This window comes from Nomascus leucogenys, chromosome 15 (genome assembly GCF_006542625.1).
Source record: "Nomascus leucogenys isolate Asia chromosome 15, Asia_NLE_v1, whole genome shotgun sequence".
Lineage (NCBI taxonomy): Eukaryota > Metazoa > Chordata > Mammalia > Primates > Hylobatidae > Nomascus > Nomascus leucogenys.
In genome coordinates this window covers 51,445,508-51,466,154 of record NC_044395.1, presented here as the reverse complement: position 1 = coordinate 51,466,154, position 20,647 = coordinate 51,445,508, and the positions used below count along the sequence as shown (strand labels likewise).

The 20,647-nt window shown below is 38.9% G+C and overlaps 1 protein-coding gene across 8 annotated transcripts in view; it reads right to left on the bottom strand.

The window, feature by feature from the left end:
- Nucleotides 1–20,647, bottom strand: part of DLG2 (discs large MAGUK scaffold protein 2) — a 2,190,999-nt gene that overhangs the window by 1,704,330 nt on the left and 466,022 nt on the right. For all 8 annotated transcript variants that reach the window (XM_030828789.1, XM_030828794.1, XM_030828795.1 and 5 more), the window contains one exon: nt 5,088–5,183. In XM_030828789.1, the coding sequence (XP_030684649.1) occupies nt 5,088–5,183 (96 nt within the window). The remainder of the gene's footprint in view (nt 1–5,087; nt 5,184–20,647) is intronic.

The following is a 20,647-nucleotide window of genomic DNA, read 5'->3' as shown; positions in this document are numbered from 1 at the left end:
GCTTTATAAATACATGAGGCTTAACAAAATTCAAACTTGACCAGATGGAATGAGCTACCTTGGGAGGTGGTATATATCCTATAACTTGAGGCTTTCCAGCAGATGATAGAATCCCTTTTAGCAGAGTGACAATAAACATAATTTAAAACCAAGGAGAGTCACTACTCTGTATTGCCATTAAAATTACCTTTAATCCTGATTCTGTAATATTTTCAAACTTGGCCCTCTGGGAAGATTAACTCAAAAACATCAGTTTTTAAATTTTTTTTTTGTTTTTTTCTTTTGAGACAGAGTCTCGCTCAGTCCCCCAGGCTGGAGTGCAGTGGCGTAATCTGGGCTCACTGCAAGCTCTGCCTCCCGAGTTCACGCCATTCTCCTGCCTCGGCCTCCCGAGTAGCTGGGACTACAGGCATCCGCCACTATGCTCGGCTAATTTTTTTGTATTTTTAGTAGAGACAGGGTTTCACCATGTTAGCCAGGATGGTCTCGATCTCCTGACCTCGTGATCCGCCTGTCTCAGCCAAAGTGCTGGGATTACAGGCATCAGCCACCGTGCCCAGCCTCAGTTTTTAAATTATTATTGTAACATAAGAAGAAGCACAAAACCTTAAATTTATAATATTGGCCACTCTTAAGTGTAGAGTTCAATAGTGTTAAGTATATTACATTGTTGTGAAACAGATACCTAGATGAGTTTTTCATCTTGAAAAACTGAAACTGTATACCCAATAAACATTAATTCCCCCTCCCTCATCTCTCCAGCCCTAGGCAACCACCTCTCTACTTTCTGTTTCTATGAGTCTGCCTACTTGAGATACTTCATAGGAGTGGAATCATATAGTGCTTGTCCTTTTGTGACTGGCTTATTTTGCTTAGCATAATGCCCTTAAGGTCCATTCATGTTAGCATATGATAGGATTTCCTTTTGTTCCTAAGGCTACATAGTGTGTGTGTGTGTGTGTGTGTGTGTGTGTGTGTGTGTGTGTGTGTGTGTGTGTGTGTATAACATTTTCTTTATCCATTCTTCTGTTAACGGACATTTGGGTTGCTTCCACCACTTAACTACTGCAAATAAGGCTGTGATGATTATGGCTGTGTAAATATTTCTTCAAGGTCCTGCTTTGAATTCTTTTGGATATTTACCCAGAGGTGGAACTACTGGATCATACGGTATTTCTATTTTTAAGGTTTTCAAGAATCTTTATACTGTTTTCCATAATGGTGGCACCATTCCCACCAACAGTGTACAAGCATTTCAATTTCTCCACATCTTTATCAACACATTATTTTCTGTTATTTTGACAGCAGGCATCCTAATGGGTGTGAGATGATTTTTAATTGTGGTTTTGATTGGCATTTCCCTCATGATTAGTGGGTTGAACATTTTTCATAGATATGTTGGCCATTTGTATATTTTCTTTGGAGAATTTTCTATTCAAGTCTTTTGTCCATTTTTAATTGTGTTACTTGTTATTTGTTGTTGAGTTGTAGAAGTTCTTTATATATTCTGGATATAAAGCCTTAACGTGTATATGATTTGCAAATACTTTCTCCAGTTCCATTGGTTGTCTTTTCACTCTGGTGATTGTTTTCTTTGATGTACAGAAGTCTTTAAGTTTGATGCAGTAGAATTTGTTTATTTTTGCTTTCAGTTTCCTGTGCTTCTGGTGTTATATTCAAGAAATTGTTGCCAAATCCAATGTGTCCTGACATTTTTCTATTAGTTTTATAATTTAAATCTTATATTTTCTATAGGCGTTATAGAGTTTAAAGTCTTACTTGTATCTTTAATCCATTTTGAGTTAATTTTTGTATATGGTATAAAGCAAGGGCCCAACTTTATCTTTTGCATGTAGATATCCAGTTTTCCCAACACCATTTGTTAAAGAAACTATCCTTTCCCCAGTGGTAGTCCTAGCTCCCTTACTTAAAGTAATTTGCCATATATGCAAGGGTCTATTTCTGGGATCTACATTCTGTTTCATTGATGAATATATCTATCTGTCTTTATGCCAGTACGACACCATCTTGATTACTGCTGCTTTGTAGTAAGCTATGAAATCAGGATGTCCGAGGCTTCTAAGTTTGTTCTTATTCTCCAAAATTGATTAGGCTATTTAGTGTCTCGGAACTATCACTTTTAAAATAAGGATCATGGGAAGCATTTAATGTAAACACATAGAGACCAAGGGATTCTCATTCTGCTCTCATTCCATAAAACAAACAAACATAAAAGCCTTCTGTCCCACAGCTGAGTGGCATTCAGAAAAAGAAGTTCCCTTCTAAATATCAGAAAGAACAGTTACCAGAAAAATAGAGCTGAGCTACAAAATTATTGTTAATTAGAAGGTGCAGCTATTTAACAGAGTATAAATATACACTATAGCCTAAAAATAATTAAGAGCAATGCTGAAATTCTCTAAAATACATGATCATTCTATTCTATCGAAGTAAACTAAATGTATTATAATAGAACTCATAAGTTATTTATTTATTTATTTATTTTTATTTATTTATTTTTTTGAGATGGAGTCTTTCCCTGTCACTCATGCTGGAGTGCAGTGGCGCTATCTCAGCTCACTACAACCTCTGCCTCCCAGGTTCAAGTGATTCTCCTGCCTCAGCCTCATAAGTAGCTGGGATTACAGGCACACACCACCACACTTGGCTAATTTTTGTATTTAGTAGAGATGGGGTTTCACCATGTTGGCCAGGCTGGTCTCAAACTCCTGGTCTCAGGTGATCCACCCACCTTGGCCTCCCAAAGTGCTGGGATTACAGGCATGGGCTACTGCACCTGGCCTCATAAATTATTAGTATCTAATCAGTCTCTCACTTTAGATTAGGGTTTAGATTAGGAAACTGAGGCACACAGTCTAAGTGACTTGCCCAAGAACACTCAAATAGTAAGTGTACAAAGACAATAATCTAACATCTCTGTTTCCAGTTATGACTTACTCTTACACGATTCTTCCTCCTCAGTCTGATATGTGTCCTACAGTCAAATGTGTTTCTACCTTGTTACCTCTCTGTTCTTACTGAAAGAAACCTAACTTTCTGCCCCACCCATTGTAGTACTTGCATGGTATTTACTTAGTCTCTTAATCAACCGGTTCTAATTCATAAGATTGGCTAGACTGTTTTCTGCTGAAAAAGACAAAGTATCAAACAACTAAAACAGTATCTAAAACAAAATATTCCTGAAGGCATTTAGTGCTCTACTCATTTCTCCAATTGCATGCAATATCTAGAGCATTTACCTATCAATCCTTTCATATATAACTATCCCATTTCATCCTCTTTATATTCCTATAGTATAGTAACAATACGTATAATCTCATTTTATCTCATTTCAGGCACAATAAAAAGTCATTTAATGTGCCTGAGGTCACATGACTAATTTGTGATAGAGCCAAGATACAAATCCTGGTCTCTGACTTTGGATCTTTTGTTCATTCCATTCTATCACACTGTCCTACTTCTGATGTTAGACTTAGTTCTCAACAAATATGCCCCATCTCCTCTAAAGGTATTTTCATAGTTGTTCCCATGTTATTTCAAATTTAAGATGTCATAATTGAATTATTTAACTCTATCTGTCCATTAGTCAGCTTTCCTCCAAATAACCCCATTTTTGTGCTGATACCACCTAACTCTCAATTTACTTAGTCACCAAGTCCTGTCAATTATTTCTTTAAGATTCCTCATTTCTCTGTAAGCTGATTAAAAATTTTCGTTGTGGCCGGGCGTGGTGGCTCACGCCTGTAATCCCAGCACTTTGGGAGGCCGAGGCAGGCAGATCACGAGGTCAGGAGATCGAGACCATCCTGGCTAACACAGTGAAACCCCGTCTCTACTAAAAATACAAAAAATTAGCCAGGCGAGGTGGCAGGCACCTGTAGTCCCAGCTACTCGGGAGGCTGAGGCAGGAGAATGGCGTGAACCCCGGGGGGTGGAGCCTGCAGTGAGCCGAGATAGCGCCACCGCACTCCAGCCTGGGCGACAGCGAGACTCTGTCTCAAAAAAAAAAAAAAAATTTTTCGTTGTTTCTCACTAGAGCTCTGGAATATCAAATCTCCAAGCTTTACATTTTGCATATTAGGTTTATTTAAACACAGAAGATACCCCTAAAAAATACTCCCAATTATTTTAAATTGTTCAAAGGAAATAACAGGAATAAAATAAAGAAAACCATATTAAATATGAAGTATTTATTCCTCATTAAAGGTCTAAAGTTTTCATTAATATCTTCATTTTTATTTTCCAATGTTAATAAAAATATCAACTCAATAAAATAAATGCAAAACTTGCAATTAATTTCAATAGCATGAATAGCTACTATTTGCCAAGCAGTACTAAGCATGTTCATATTCAAGATCTCATTAAAATTTCTAAAGTACCCTATAAGATGAGGAAAGGGAAGTTTTTAGCATTTAAGCAGCATAAGCTAGCAATATACTCTCCAACTATGAAAACAAATGTTTCTCTAATATATTTTTCAGCATTTATTTAATTTAGCTGCCTGGAAGGTTGGCACATTTGTATCCCACTTAAGACTAATGACTTCATTTTCAGGAAGTAAAAATACAAATATCCTTGTGAACAGCCAGGAAGTACAAAAATGTGTTTTCTAAGTATTCATGAGCCCAGCATGGATGTCCACCCTCCCTCTCTTCTTTTGGGAAAAAAAAAAAAACAGTCTCATTGCCAAATTAGATAACTTCCTTTCCTAGAAGCACATTTAGTATTTTATTACTGTCTCAAATAGTTAACATCTTCTAGGTTAAACGAAAGTATTTTTCAAGAGAGGAAAAGTGAAATAGCTTACAAAATGATTGTGTGATAACCAGCACTTAAAGACTACATACTAAAACACAGAACCCAAAATGAAACACACAACTACTCAAAATGATACACATTCAGTGTCAGCTCAGAAGCCTGAGAACTCAATATGCTGACCAGGCCAAAACTAGAAATTAGGTTACACATTTTCTTTTCTTTCTTTAACACTACTAGCACTATCCACAGAGAACAAGACAAATTTTACCCATGAAACCAAGTAAGAAAGAAAACAGTGTAACACTTACAGTTGTCGTCTCATCAGTTTCATTTTCAAAACACTGATTTTCTCTATTTTGCTCAATACATGAAGCATTTTCCTTTGATCCACTGCAATCTGTAGGCTAAAATAAAAGTTTAAAAAATCAATACTCCTTTTTTATTTTCTGCCATGTATATTGTTTTCAAACTTTGAATATACACATTAAAATATCTAAGGCCTGAATAAATATTATTAGATGTTGCTTATTTCAATTTTAGCATATGAATGTACTATCTAACCCATTTTTATATTGCTCCCAAAGAGAAAACATAAAATGGGACAGTTATTCAAAGGCCAATTTTAAATTTCAAAGGTTTCCAGCAGGGAGTGTTGAACATGGGCTATTCAAAAGTAAATTGATGATCTGGTTAAAGCTGAGCATGGTTAATGGGAAGATGAAGATAGAGGGCTGATTTCACTTTATGTAAGTTCTCATTCTTGGAGAAATCTCTATGGAAGCTATTGGAGCTCTCAGAACTAGCAGTGGCATTGACTGCCTTTGCTTTGGGCTATCTTTTTATAACTACAGCTTTAGATGATAAAAATAATGTCTACATTCAAAGCAAAAGGTAGGTTTGCTTAGTGACCATTATAAAATAGATGTTACCTAAACTGAGGGAACACAACCTACAACATGACCCATTGCATATGACTGTATCATGTGACCATCTTTGCCATGCACTGTAAAAATTGGGGCTTGAGAAATTGGTACAAGAAAATGTTGATACTCTACTGCTGTTGTTGCAAGTAATTAGTCTCTGCCCTATGATTCTTTTGGCAGCATCGATGAAATTGTGGCAGACTAAATTCTTAGTTCGCGAGTAGGATACAATCTTAGACTCCTCACAGTTCTTGACAGTGACAAGGATGGAATGCTGACAGATTCATAGTGTTCTCGAAGAGGAAGGATCAGAGACTTCTAGGCTGATGAAAGGGATTTGTGGAACATCTTTAGGAAACGGGTAGTAAACACACTGACCACACTGAATGTTCAACTGCCTAATAAGAATTCCTCACTTTAGGCCAGGCACAATGTCTCATGCCTGTAATCTCAGCACTTTAGAAGACCAAGGAGAATGGATTACCTGAGGTCAGGAGTTTGAGACCAGCCTGGCCAATGTGGAGAAACTCTATCTCTACTAAAAATATAAAAATTAGCCGGGTGTGGTGGCATGCACCTGTAATCCCAGCTACTTGAGAGGCTGAGGCAGGAGAGTCACTTGAACCAGGGAGGTGGAGGTTGCAGTGAGCCACTGCACTCCAGCCTGGGTGACTTAGCAAGACTCTGTCTCAAAAAAAAAAAAAAAAAAAAAAAAAAATCCCTCACTTTAATGCACGTTAATGAGGAGAAATTTCTGAAGTGGTTGCAGGCTAACACAGCTCCCAAAGGGTTTTTGCCAACTCTCCACTGGCTGGGAGAACTTCCTCACCAACCTAGCAGTCAGCCTCAGTTTCTAAGATTCACTCTAAAAGGAGTGGGTGAGCAGAAATTTCCACTCCTTTTCAGGCAATAGCTATAAAGACATGTACCTGCACTGATTGTGAAAGAGAAATTTGCAACCACTGTGGGCAGAAAGATTTATCTGATTCTAGTCTATTGCAGACGCTCCTCTTCTCTGCTCCTGTAGTTTACATCTATCATTGTAATTAGCATATTGTATTATAAATTACATAAATGTATATGTATATATATGTGTGTGTGTGTGCACATGTATGTGTCTATCTGTGTTTATCTGTCCCATTAGAGTATCTTGTAAGACAAGCAGGATATCTTACTGTTTTTCAGTCTCTAGGATAAATACATATTTGTTTAATGAATGAAAAATAAAGATTAGATGAAAAATTGATACAGACAGATGAACAAACTGAGAAGATGTGTCATCTCATGAAGAGCAATGTCAGGCTCAACCACCTTGGGATACCCAGGTAGCCTCTGTATCAGAAACATAGAGCTCTTTATTTTGTGCTCCCCTCTTTTGGCCACTCCTCTTTGGTCCCATGAACTATCCAAACAAATCAGGGCGGTCAATCTGACTGTATCTCTCACGTAGATATACATAGTAAGGACCTGTCCTCTGATGAGACCCACTGGAATCAAGATGCTGATTGAGCCTGCACTGCCACAATTGCTAATTGGATCCATCAACATATTGAACATGGTGGCACATCCACCATCATAGACTAAGCACAAAGTAAAAGACTGCTTCCCAGGCAGAGGCTACTTGGGTGTCCTAAGGTGGTTGAGCTTGGCATTTCTCTTAGCCAGATCAGAGCCCTTATTCATTGTTTGTATATTTGTTCATCTATCTATGCATCTCTTTGTGATGGTTAATACTGTCAACTTGATTGGATTGAAGGATGTAAAGTATTGATCCTGAATGTGTCTGTGAGATTGTTGCCAAAAAAGATTAACATTTGAGTGAGTGGGCTGGGAAAGGCAGACTCATCCTTAATCTGGGTGGGTACCATCTAATCAGCTGCCAATGCAGCTAGAATATAAAGCAGGCAGAAAAAAGTGAAAAGATTAGACTGGCCCAGCCTCCCAGCCTACATCCTTCTCCCATGCTGGATGCTTCCTGCCCTTGAACATTGGACTCCAAGTTCTTCAGTTTAGGGACTCAGACTGGCTTTCCTTGCTCCTCAGCTTGCAAATGGCCTATTGTGGGACCTTGTGATCATATTAGTTAATATTTAATAAGCTCATATATATATATATATATATATAGATATATATATATATATATATATAGTTCCAGAGGAATAGAATATTAAGGATGAAGTCCTTTCATTGGTTTAGGGGGTTTCTGGAGTTGGCTGCTTAACATGATTAGACCCAAAAATGCTAAGGACTCTACTTCTAGTAGCAAACACTGATAGTCCTTGGCATTAACTGTTTAGAGAGTTATGCAAGATTAATGCATTTGACATACCTGATTCACCATTCGTGAGAGGCAAGGAGTTTAGTGACTCTATACACAACACGTTTGACTATATGTGGAGAATCAAGGAATATAATGAAGCTGATTGGTTGCTCCTGAGTTCAGTGGACAAAGTGATGAAAAGAAATGATGAAATCAGGGATTCTAACTACCGGCTTCAGAAGCAGATACTGAGTCTCAAATCTGCTAAGATTACCCTGAGTGAAAGTCTTATCTCCTGTAGAGAAAGATATGAAATTGTGGGAAAACAGACACAAGCCCTTAAAGTAAGGGCACTGATTGGAAAAGAATGGGACCCTGTAACTTGGAATGGCAATGTTTGGAAGGTCTCTCATGAAGCTGGGGACACTGAGTTTATAAATTCTGATGAACCTTTTTTTGCCAGAAGAAACAGCTTCCCCATTCCCAGTAGTGGCAACATCCCCTCCCTGACCCACGCTGCCATCAGCCTTTCCACCTTTGTCTGAGGAGATAAACCCCGCACTGCCTAAGAAAACAGTGATGGCTCCCCTGAGGCAGTTGCCAGGCAAGATAATGTTGATTCTCCTCAGGAGACACCCCCAACAGCCCTGTTTGCTTCTAGACTTATAACTAGGCTGACCTCTCAGTGGGCCCTACAGGTGAAGTTCAGAGTGTGACCTATGAGGAGGTACACTATACTCAAAAAGAACTCCTTGAATTTTCTAATTTATATAAACAGAAATCTGAAGAACAGGTATGGGAATGGATATTAAGGGTGTGGGATAATGGTGGAAGGAACAAAGAATTGGATCAGGCTGATTTATTTATCCGGCCCCACTAAGTAGGGACTCTACATTTAATGTTGCAGCTCAAGTGAAAAAAAGTTGTAATAATTTGTTCGGTTAGCTGAAATATGGATTAAAAGATAACCCACTGTGAGTGAGCTGGAAATGCCTCATCTCCTTTGGTTTAATGTAGAGGAAGGGATCCAAAGGCTTAGGGATATTGGGATGGTGGAGTGGATTAGTCACTTTAGATCTACTCATCCCAGCTGGGAGGGTCCAGAAGATACATTCTTGACCAATGCCTTGCAAAATAGATTCATGAGGGCAGCACCTGTATCTTTGAAGGGCCCTGTAATTGCTCTTCTCTGTATGTCAGATCTAACAGTGGGAACCGCAGTCACTCAACTACAAAATTTAAATACAGTGGGAATAATGGGATCCCAAGGTGGCAGGGGCCAAGCGATAGCACTCAACCTTCAAAGGCAAGGTGGGCATAGCTACCATAATGGACAGCAGAGGCAAAATGGCAATCAGAATACTCTGACTCATGTAGAGCTCTGGCACTGGCTAATCATATTGTTTCTAGAAGTGAAATTGATAGGAAGCCTACTGCATTCCTACTTAATGTATACAAGCAGAAGACTTCTAGGCCAAATGGACAAAAGACTAATTTGAATTACAAAAACAGAATCACGGCCACTCAATCAATTTCCAGACTTGAGTCTGTTTACAGACCCAGAACCCCTTGAATGAAGGAGAGGCCGGGTCCCCTTGAGGAAGGACCCTACTACACTACCAACAATTTATACTGTTAATTTTTCTCTCTCCTTCCTCAAGGAGACCTCTGGCCTTTTACCAGGGTATCTGTGCACTGGGGAAAGGAAAATGTTCGGACATTTCAGGGATTACTGGACACTGGCTCTGAACTGACATTGATTTCAGGGGACCCAAAAGGTCATTGTGGTCCTCCAGTTAAAGTAGGGGCTCATAGAGGTCAGGTAATTAATGGACTTTTAGCTTGGGTCTGACTTACAGTGGATCCGGACTCATCCTGTGGTCATTTCTGCAGTGCCAGAATGCATAATTGGCATAGACATACTTGCAAGCTGGCAGAACCTCCACATTGGCTCCCTGACTGGTAGGGTGAGGGCTATTATGGTGGGAATGCCAAATGGAAACCTTTAGAGTTCCTTCTACCTAGAAAAACAGTAAATCAAAAACAATATTGTATCCCTGGAGGGACTGTGGAGATTAATGCCAACACCAAGGACTTGAAAGATGCAGGGGTGGTAATTCCCACTACATCCCCATTCAACTCTATTTGGCCTGTGCAGAAGACAGATGGATCTTGGAGAATGACAGTGGATTATTAAAAGCTTAACCAAGTGGCGACTCCAATTGCAGCTGCTGTACCTGATGTGGTTTCATTGCTTGAGCAAATTAACTCCTGGTACCTGCTATGCAGCCATTGACTTGGTAAATGACTTTTTCTCCATTCCTGTTCCTAAAGCCCATCAGAAACAATTTGCCTTCAGCTGTCAAGGTTAACAATAGACCTTTACTGTCCTGCCTCAGGGGTATATCAACTCTCCAGCTCTGTGTCATAATCTTATTCGGAGAGAACTTGATAGCTTTTTGCTTCCACAAGATACCACAATGGCTCATTACATTGATGACATTATGCTGATTGGATCCAGTGAGCAAGAAGTAGCAAACACACTGGACTTATTGGTGAGACATTTGCATGCTAGAGGATGGGAAATAAATCTAACTAAAATTCAGAGAACTTCTACCTCAGTGAAATTTCTAGGGGTCCAGTGGTGTGGGGCCTGTCAAGATATTCCTTCTAAGGTAAAAATTAAGTTGCTGCATTTGACGCCTCCTACAACCAAGGAGGAGGCACAATGCCTAGTGGGTGTACTTGGATTTTGGAAGAAACACATTCCTCATTTAGGTGTCTTACTCTGGCCCATTTATTGAGTGACTGCCGGTTTGGAGTGCCCTCCAGAACAGGAGAAGCCTCTGCAACAGGTCCAGGCTGCTGTACAAGCTGCTCTGCCATTTGCGCCATATGACCCAGCGGACCCAATGGTGCTTGAGATGTCAGGGGCAGATAGGGATGCTGTTTGCAGCCTTCGGCAGGCACCCATAGGTGAATCACAGCAGAGGCTTCTAGGATTTTGGAGCAAGGTTCTGCCATCTTCTGCAGATAAGTACTCTCCTTTGAGAGACAGCTCTTGGCCTGTTATTGGGCTTTAGTGGAAACTGAACGTTTGACTATGGGTCATCAAGTTGCCATGAGACCTGAACTGCCTATCATGAACTAAGTGCTTTCTGACCCATCTAGCCATAGAGTGGGTCATGCACAGCAGCATTCCATCAGCAAATGAAAGTGGTATATACGTGTTTAAGCTCAAGGATGTCTTGAAGGCACAAGTTACATGAGGAAGTGGCTCAAATGCCCATGGTGTCCACTACTGCCACCCTGCCTTCTGTCCCCCAGCCTGCACCAATGGCCTCATGGGGAGTTCCCTATGATCAGTTGATAGAGGAAAAGACTAGCGCCTGGTTCACAGATGGTTCTGTGCAATTATGTAGGCACCACCCGAAGTGGACAGCTGCAGCACTACAATCCCTTTCTAGGACATCACTGAAGGTCAAGAGTGAAGGGAAATCTTCCCAGTGGACAGAAGTTCAAGCAGTGTACATGGTTCCACACTTTGCATGGAAGGAGAAATGACCAGATGTGTGATTATATGCTGACTCATGGGCTGTAGCCAATGGTTTGGCTGGATGGTCAGGGACTTGGAAGAAGCATGATTGGAAAATTGGTGACAAAGAAATCTGGGGAACGGGTATGTGGATGGATCTCTGAGTGGTCAAAAACTATGAAGATATTCGTATCCCATGGGATTGTTCTCCAGTGAGTGACCTCAGCAAAGGAGGATTTTAATAATCAAGTGGATAGGATGACCTGTTCTGTGGACATCACTCAGCCTCTTTTCATAGCCACCTGTCATTGGCCAGTGGGCCCATGAACAAAGTGGCCATGGTGGTAGGGATGGAGGTTATACATGGGCTCAGCAACATGCACTTCTACTCACCAAGGCTGATCTGCCTGGCTATGGCCACTGCTGAGTGTCCAATTTGCCAACAGCAGAGACCAACACCGAGCCCTTGATATGGCACCATTCCTCAGGATGATCAGCCAGCTACCTGGTGTCAGGTTGATTATATTGGACCTCTTCCATCATGGAAAGGGCAGAGGTTTACCCTCACTGGAATAGACAGTTATTCCGGATAAGGGTTTGCCTATCCTGCACGTAATTCTTCTACCAAGACTACCATCTGTGGACTCACGGAATGCCTTATCCACTGTCATGGTATTCCACATACCATTGCCTCTGACCAAGGCACTCACTTTACAGCTAAAGAACTGTGGTAGTGGGCTCATGCTCCTGCTCACTGGTCTTACCATGTTCCCCATCATCCTGAAACAGCTGGATTGACAGAATGGTGGAATATCCTTTTGATGTCACAATTACAACACCAACAAGGTGACAATACTTTGCAGGGCTTGGCCAAAGTTCTCCAGAAGGTAGTGTATGCTCTGAATCAGCATCCAATATATGCTACTGTTTCTCCCATAGCCAGGATTCACAGGTCCAGGAATCAAGGGGTGGAAGTGGAAGTGGCACCATTCACCATCACCCCTAGTGATCCACTAGCAAAATTTTTGCCCCTGTTCCTGCAACATTACATTCTGCTGGCCTAGAGGTCTTAGTTCAAGAGTGACAAATGCTGCCACCAGGAGACACAATGATTCCATTAACCTGGAAGTTAAAATTGCCACCTGGACACTTTGGGCTCCTCCCACTTTTAAGTCAACAGGCTAAGAAGGGAGTTATAGTGTTGGCTGGGGTGACTAACCCAGACTATCAAGATGAAATCAGTGCACTACTCCACAAGGGAAGGAAGTCTATGCACGGAATACAGGAGATCCATCAGGGCATGTCTTAGTATTACCATGCCCTGTGATTAAGGTCAATGGGAAATGACAACAGCCCAATCCAGGAAGGACTACAAATGGCCCAGACCCTTCAGGAATGAAGGTTTGGGTGACTCCATCAGGAAAAACAAATAAAAAACACAACCTGTTGAGGTGCTTGCTGAAGGCAAAGGGAATACACAATGATTAGTAGAAGAAAGTAGTCATCAATACCAGCTGCAAGAATGAGGACTGTAATTGTCATGAGTATTTCCTCCTACTTTTGTTAAAAACATGTGTATGCATACATACACTTGTAATAAGAAAATATCTTCATTTTATTTCCTTTTTCCTTTATTATGTGACATAAAATTTATTGCCTTTATATCAGCATCGAAGTACTGTTAATTTTATGTAATAGTATTTGGGTTGGGGATTGGTGCATTTCCAGTTGTACGAAGAATAGTTGTATTATGTTAGATGTAATTATGGCCTTACTATTGTCTTTATTTGAAGATTATGTATGATCTCAGGAGATGTATGTGGGTTCAAGTTGACAAGGGGTGGACTTCTGATGGTTAATACTGAGTGTTAACTTAATTGGATTGAAGAATGCAAAGTATTGATCCTGGGTGTGTCTGTGAGGTTGTTGCCAAAGGAGATGAACATTTGAGTCAGTGGGCTGGGAAAGGCAGACCCACCCTTAATCTGGGTAGGCACCATCTAATAACTGCCAGCACAGCTAGAATATAAAGCAGGCAAAACAATGTGAAAAGACTAGACTGGCCTAGTTTCCCAGCCTACATCCTTCTCCCATACTGGATGCTTCCTACCCTTGGACATCAGACTCCAAGTTCTTCAGTTTTGGGACTCTGACTGGCTTTTCTGTAGACAACCTATTGTGGGACCTTGTCATTGTGTGAGTTCATACTTAATAAACTCCCCTTTATATATTTTATATATATATACACACACACACACACACACACATATACATACAATTAGTTCTGTCCCTGTAGAGAACCCCAACTAATATACTATCTGATTTAATCTTTTTTTCATTAATTAAGCAACTATTTTTTGATCTCTGGAGACAAAATGACATTAATATGGACTGCCTGTCCTCTGGGGAACTCTAATTGGCCAGAGAAATATAAAAATATGTAATTTATATTACATATATAGATCACAATAATAGAAAGTATGGGAGGAGCATCTATATTAGACTGTGGAATCATGAAGGCTTCCTGAAAGATGTTAACACTGAAATAATACTGAAGACAAAGGAGGTTATCTAGGCAAGTAGGAGTACTCAATCTAATAGAAAATAGTGTGGGCTTGAAAGGCAGCATGCTTTGAAGGAAAAGGCATGGGTTTTAAAGTAAGAAAGAAATGGATTAAAATCCTTTCACTTCCACCTACTATCTATGTGGAATGGAGGCAATATTTAAATTCTATGACTATCATCATTGAAAATATGGAGATAGTGCCACCCATTGCATAGGGTCTTCTTCCACTTTACTAACCATCCTATAGCTGAGTTGGATGCCTTGGATTGCAGGGGAGAAAAAAATAGCTTTCCTCTACCCTCCTACATTCTTTGGCTGAGTTACAAATTAAATTGACATAAGGCAGCTTAACTGGAGAGACATTATTCTAATAACATGTGTACCCATGTATGCATGGGAGTCTCACAAAAATATGAAACTCAAATAAGGGACAGAATTCCCTTATTCCCCAGATTTAAGCTTATTTAGCATTCTGAGCTACAGAAAGAAATAAGGGCTTGGGGTTTCTGGGGTTGGTGAAGCCAAATTATAGAAAGGTGAGGGGAAGAAATGTATAGTGAATAAAGGTTGCTTTGTTATGCAGATCAAAGTCTCTCAACTGATAAAAGTTGTCACAGAGTAACTCTCTGACACAAATATGTTTACTAATGAAAATCTCCTATATAAATAGAATTTCCTTCATAAAAGGGGAGTTTTTCAATGCTACTTCAGTGTCTGTAGTTTCACAAAATAACCAGCTTTAAAGAAATCAGTATGCCAAAGAGGAATATTTGGGGCTGGTACTCTGGTCTCCTACAGTCATATTTTTGGGTGGCATACCCTGGGCCCCAGTGAGATTTACAACCTTCCTACCTCATACCAGATGTTGTCCCATATATACATACATACAAAGCACTCAGTCTCAATATCATGACTGATTCTCTAAATGTTTATGTTTCCACCATTACTCCATCCCCTGGTAACTTGCTGTCAATTATGCGCTCATAGAAATAGTAAATTTCTTCTATGCTTCTATTCTTCCTTCATTTAAAAAAGGACCCTGATCACTTCAAAACTTTAATCTATCTCAGACTTTCTCCTCCCTACAGTCAATTCTGTTGAAAGACATAATAGAAGTAGTAATAGCAACAATAAAACCAAATCATTTAATGAAAAGTTACAATAAGCTAGGCCTCTCTTCAAGGATATTGATATATATTTTATGTGCATTAACTCATTAGATTAAAAAGCATCTTATGAAGTAGGCTTATGATCTTTATTTTCTGGGTGAGAAAACAATCTATTTCTGCCTGAATGAAAAGCCTACGTAACTAACTAATACACTAAACTCCTGAGCCACTTTCTTACTGCCCACGCATCCTTTCAAATTGTGGTTCCCAGACCAGCAGCATCAGCACCACCCACAATGTCTTAGCAAGATCAACTCTTCAACCTACTGAATCAAACCAGTAGGGGTGGGGATCTAAAGTCTGTGTTTCTATGAGCTCTCCAGGTGATTCTGACACATGCTAGTTTGAAAACCTCTGATCTAGTTAACAAATGTTAAATTATTCCAAGTTAGCAAGGTATAAGACACATTTAGGAAGAGATAGATGATTCTCGGCACAATGGAAAATTAATGCCTGCCCAACGAGTGCAGTCTCTAGTCACTTCCAAACATTTGTTACCAGATGTTTAAAACTATCAAGAGAACTTAGAAGTCTGAACTTTTATGTGAAATATCTTGACTTCTAAATGTTGACAACACAAAAAAGAGGTTGTTGGAGGCCATTGTTTTGGACTGAGTTCCTTCACTAGGCCCCAAAAGACCAGACCAAATCAGAATGGAGTCGTTCATGCTAGGTATCACATAATCAAACTGACCTTTAAAATGGGACAGTTTTCTAAAGAACAAGAGATTCACAGCAACCCATTAGAAGAGGCCCCATGGGCCCATCTAAGTAAACTGGCCTGATAAGAACGTCTCCTCTGTTTTAACTCTACAAGGAAAGTAGTTTGAAATGACCAGTCTCCTTTTTATTCCTTATTTCTGCTTCTTTCAGCTCCTTTCTGCCTATAAGGTCAATAGGCTCTGCTCAGCTCATCAGAACACCTTTTTACTTCATAGATGGCATGCTGCCTGATTTCAACAAATTTAATGATCAAACTGGTTTTCAGGAAATTTTGTTCTTTGACAGCAACTATATATTTTTAAAATACCATCTGAGCTAACATGCAATAGGCCAAATAAAACATAAACCTGCGCTGCAGTTTGCATAAGGGCAGCCAGTTTGCAACCTCTGTATTAATCCTCAAATGCTGCCTTCTCTTCCCTGAATACTGAACTCTTAAAATTCACCAAGAACCTCCTAGTCCTCACTGTCTTCCTAGTTCTGTCCAAATGAAAATCCTATGCAAGTAACTACTACACTAAACTCCTAAACCACATCTTTACTGCCCACTCATCTTTTCAAATTGTGGTCCCCAGACCAGCAGCATCAGCGCCACCCAGAGATTTGTTAGAATCTTTCTCTGACTTTCTTTAGTCCTCATTATCTTCTACTTTCTCTGACATTTCACACCATTGACCTCTTCCTCCTTCTTGAAAGTTATACCTATATTCAGAAACATCGCTCTCTCCTATTTGCCACCCAATCTCTTGAACTCTCCTTCTCTATCATTTCCTCTTCTTCCTTTTAATTCCTGAATCAGCTATTACTCCGAAATTCCTTTTATCGCTTCTCTCAATACGCACTACTCAATGATTCTTAATCTAGGCTTTAGGAAGACATTCTTCCCAATTTCTGGTCCTACATTTTCAGTTGCATGCTTGTATTTCCTCTAAAAAAAAAAAAAAAAAAAAAAAAAAAAAAAAAAAAAAAAAAAAAAAAAACCACATTGGTACCTCAAATCTGTTCTATCTAAATGTAATCATCTTTTTTCTTTTTTTCAGAACCCAATTTGGCTACCTGGCTCTTGGTAATTCCACTACCCAATTTCTTAAGAACTATTTATGACTCCCTCCTCCACACAGCCTGTGCTGATCCTCTTTCTTTATCCAGCTGGATGGGCTCTCTCAATCTATAATGCCTTCAGGAAATATTCTTCTCCTTTACACCTTTAATAATGATTAGTCCACCTGATCTCTTTAGGAACAACCTAGAATATAAAAAAAAGGAAGAATAAACTTGTCATTGCTTAAATATTTATATTCTCCATTCAAGTAGATTTAAAGCTTCTTCAACACAGTAAGTTTATTACCATCTTGACATCTTTCATAGTGCCGTAACAAGTGAATGCCCATAGATATTTATTAAGTTGTTTAATTACGCAGTGTTTATACAAGTATTTTCTACATTACACAATATGTATGGACAAATATTTGCCAAATTTACTTTAAATGTATTCATCCTATATATACACATCCAAAAAGTTTCCTACATAAAAGAATCTTATAATCAACTTAGAAAAATCCAGAACTCTTTTGTAGAGTAAATAAGTACTCAGTGATTTAACTGTTTGGTAGATTATTTATTTATACTATTTTGCTCAAACCTAGAATTCTTTTCTTTGGAAATGAATGTCAGTACTAATGAGCATCATGTACAAAATCTGTGTCCTTGCAGGAACCAAAAGCCATGTAAACTCTAAAAATATATATTAAAAATGTTAAACAGAGTCCTATGATGCCAAGTCACTGGGAAGCACTGCCCCTTCCCACCCTCTAAGAACGTGAAGTGTACAGATCAGCCTGAGTTAGATCCCAGTTGTGCTCTGGAGTAATCCAATTCTATTAATATTTCCTCGGTTTCATATTTATAGAATGCCTAGTTTACTTAATTCTCTTCATACAAAAGAAATGTTACAAACTACAGAGGTATGAGGTGAGGAGGAGTCTTTTGGTGGGGTTCAGAACATGCTACCCCAAAATAGGGCAATGCAGCATTTGACAAAACAGCAGAATCAGGAAGTTCACTCTCACCTTCCCCTCACCCTGAAGCAAGTGATAAAACCTTCATTCCAGAGGAACCCTCCTAATACCCAGAGGGAAAGAACATCCTTGGGCTCAAAGACACAAAGAAGACAAGAACCTGAACAAACAGGCCTTAAGTCTGCCTGGTTTATTACCATTAGATCATATCTCTTTTCCCAATCATACTTCTGCATGGCTGCCCACTCCATCAAACTCAGCATAAAAATACACAGGTTTCCCTTTTTCTTTAGGTCTTCACTTCTGTGTCATGTAAAACTTATGTTAAATTAATGCGTATGCTTTTCTCTTGTTAATCTGTCTTTTATTATAGGGGTCTTAGCCATGAACCTAGCAATGGATAAGGAAAAGATATTACTTTTTTCCCCCTACACTTTTATTTTACAGAAAACAGCATGCTACCAGTTTATAGACTACTTCAGTATTACAAGCAATGGGTAAGTTTAAACTGAGTAGTTTCTCCTCTGCTGAAATAATAATAAACTTCACTATCTTAGCCTAAAGGCCCCAGGATTCCTTGAAAAAAACTGGGCACAGACAAAACTAGACACAATCTAGGAGTTCAAGAGAAGAGAGTATCAGTTATCAAGAAAAGTGTCCAACTTTTTTGTTGATTCAATATACATGTGTTAAATTCTATTACATGCAAAGCATTAAAGATGATGTTTTGGGTAAAACACAAAGAAGACAGTGTCCAAAAAGAATTTAGTGTAAGAAAGGAAATAAATATATACAAAAGTCACTATAAAACCATGTAGAAAGCTTTGATTGTCAAAAATGAAGTATAGACAACATGCTCTGAAACTTCAACAGAGGTTCAGTTCAATAAACATTTATTAAATGCTCACTATGCCAGTCCTTTAAGAAATGTAGAGTGAAGTAAGTGCAACAAGTATATAAGCAGATAATTTCAATTCAATTTTGAAGTATTAGAACAGAATGATGTAGTTGGACAACTACATTTTTGCCATCAAAAAGTTGTTAGAAATGAAATAGAAAAGGTAAGCAGAAGCCAATTTAGGAGAATCTTAGACATTATGCCAAAGAATTTAGATTATCCCAAAAAATAGGGAATCAAAGAAGGGTTGAGGTGAGAAATGGTGGGGAAGAGTAGAGGGGTCAAATGGGAAAACATTTTAAAAGTAAAGCTCTCATAGACTTATTATTTTACATTTTTCTTTGATTTTTAAATGCATTCAAAGTAACTTGAAGCTTATAAAAATTTTGCAGAAATAGGACAAAAAATATCATGTACCTTTCACACACATTTCCAGCTTTATAGTTATTTATGGTAGCTGGTCTTATCTAGTACCATGTACTTCATTATGTCAATGTCTTCATCATTGCAAACCTTTAAAAAGTCTGGCTGACTACTATGCAGGTATGCAAATAATAAAAAAGGTTTCTATGAACTAACACAGAATTTTTTTCAGGATACACTGTTAAAGTAAAACAAGCAAAGTGCTAAAGAACACGGTCATCCCCTCAGTACCCATGGGGAATTGGTTCCAGAAACCTTCACAGATACCAAAATTTGTATACGTTCAAGTCCCTCATATAAAGTAAAGTAGTATTTGCATATAACGTACACATATCCTCCCAGATACTTTTAAACATCTTTAGATTACTTATAATACCAAATACAATGTTAACACTATAAAAATAGTTGTTGTGCTGTATTTTTTATTTGTATTATTTTTATTGCCATACTGTTATTTTTATTGTCTTTTAATATTTTCGATTTGAGGTTGATTGTACATGTGGATGCAGAACCTGTGGCTAAGAGAAGTCCAACTGTGTCTATAATATGCTATCTTTCATGTAAGTGTAGGGGCAAAGGAAATTTTCCCCTGCCTCTCTGAAGGTTCCAGTTTGCTAAAATAAACTGGTAACATGAAAAACGGTATGTAAATGTATTAACATGCAAGTATGCACATACAAAATATGTATGAACCATACAAAATTGAAACACAAAAAAAGGATGAGATGGCTAATGCTTAAATAGCACCCTCTTCATAGAGGAGAAGGAGATGAGGCAATGTAGGCAATTTTTAGGGGTAGTAAATGATTTTTAGGAGAGTTCATTGGGCCCAAAGAACAGATCATTTGTGAATTGCTCTGTTTGGAAACTGAATGGGACCTTAAGAACAGACAATAGTTTGTGACAATCTGTCAAGGTATTTACTATTCCTTAGTTTTTCTTCCTGAAATATGAGTTTACTCCTCTCTAATAATAAAATTTCAGGGAAGGTATCCAAAGCAATTATGTTCTTTCTGGAGTAGCTTCAGATAAAGAACCTTCAGAGAGTTCGACCCTGTTCTTGGGAAGAGACACAGAAGGTCAAAAAGTCCTTGATTCTGAGGCCTTTTAATTTCCTAAGCATGTCAAAGGGCTATACTTTTGGGTATCTTTTTTTTTTTTTTTTTTTTTTGAGACGGAGTCTCGCTCTGTCACCCAGGCTGGAGTGCAGTGGCGCGATCTTGGCTCACTGCAAGCTCCACCTCCCGGGTTCACGCCATTCTCCGAGTAGCTGGGACTACAGGCGCCCGCCACCACGCCCTGCTAATTTTTTGTATTTTTAGTAGAGACGGGGTTTCACTGTGGTCTCGATCT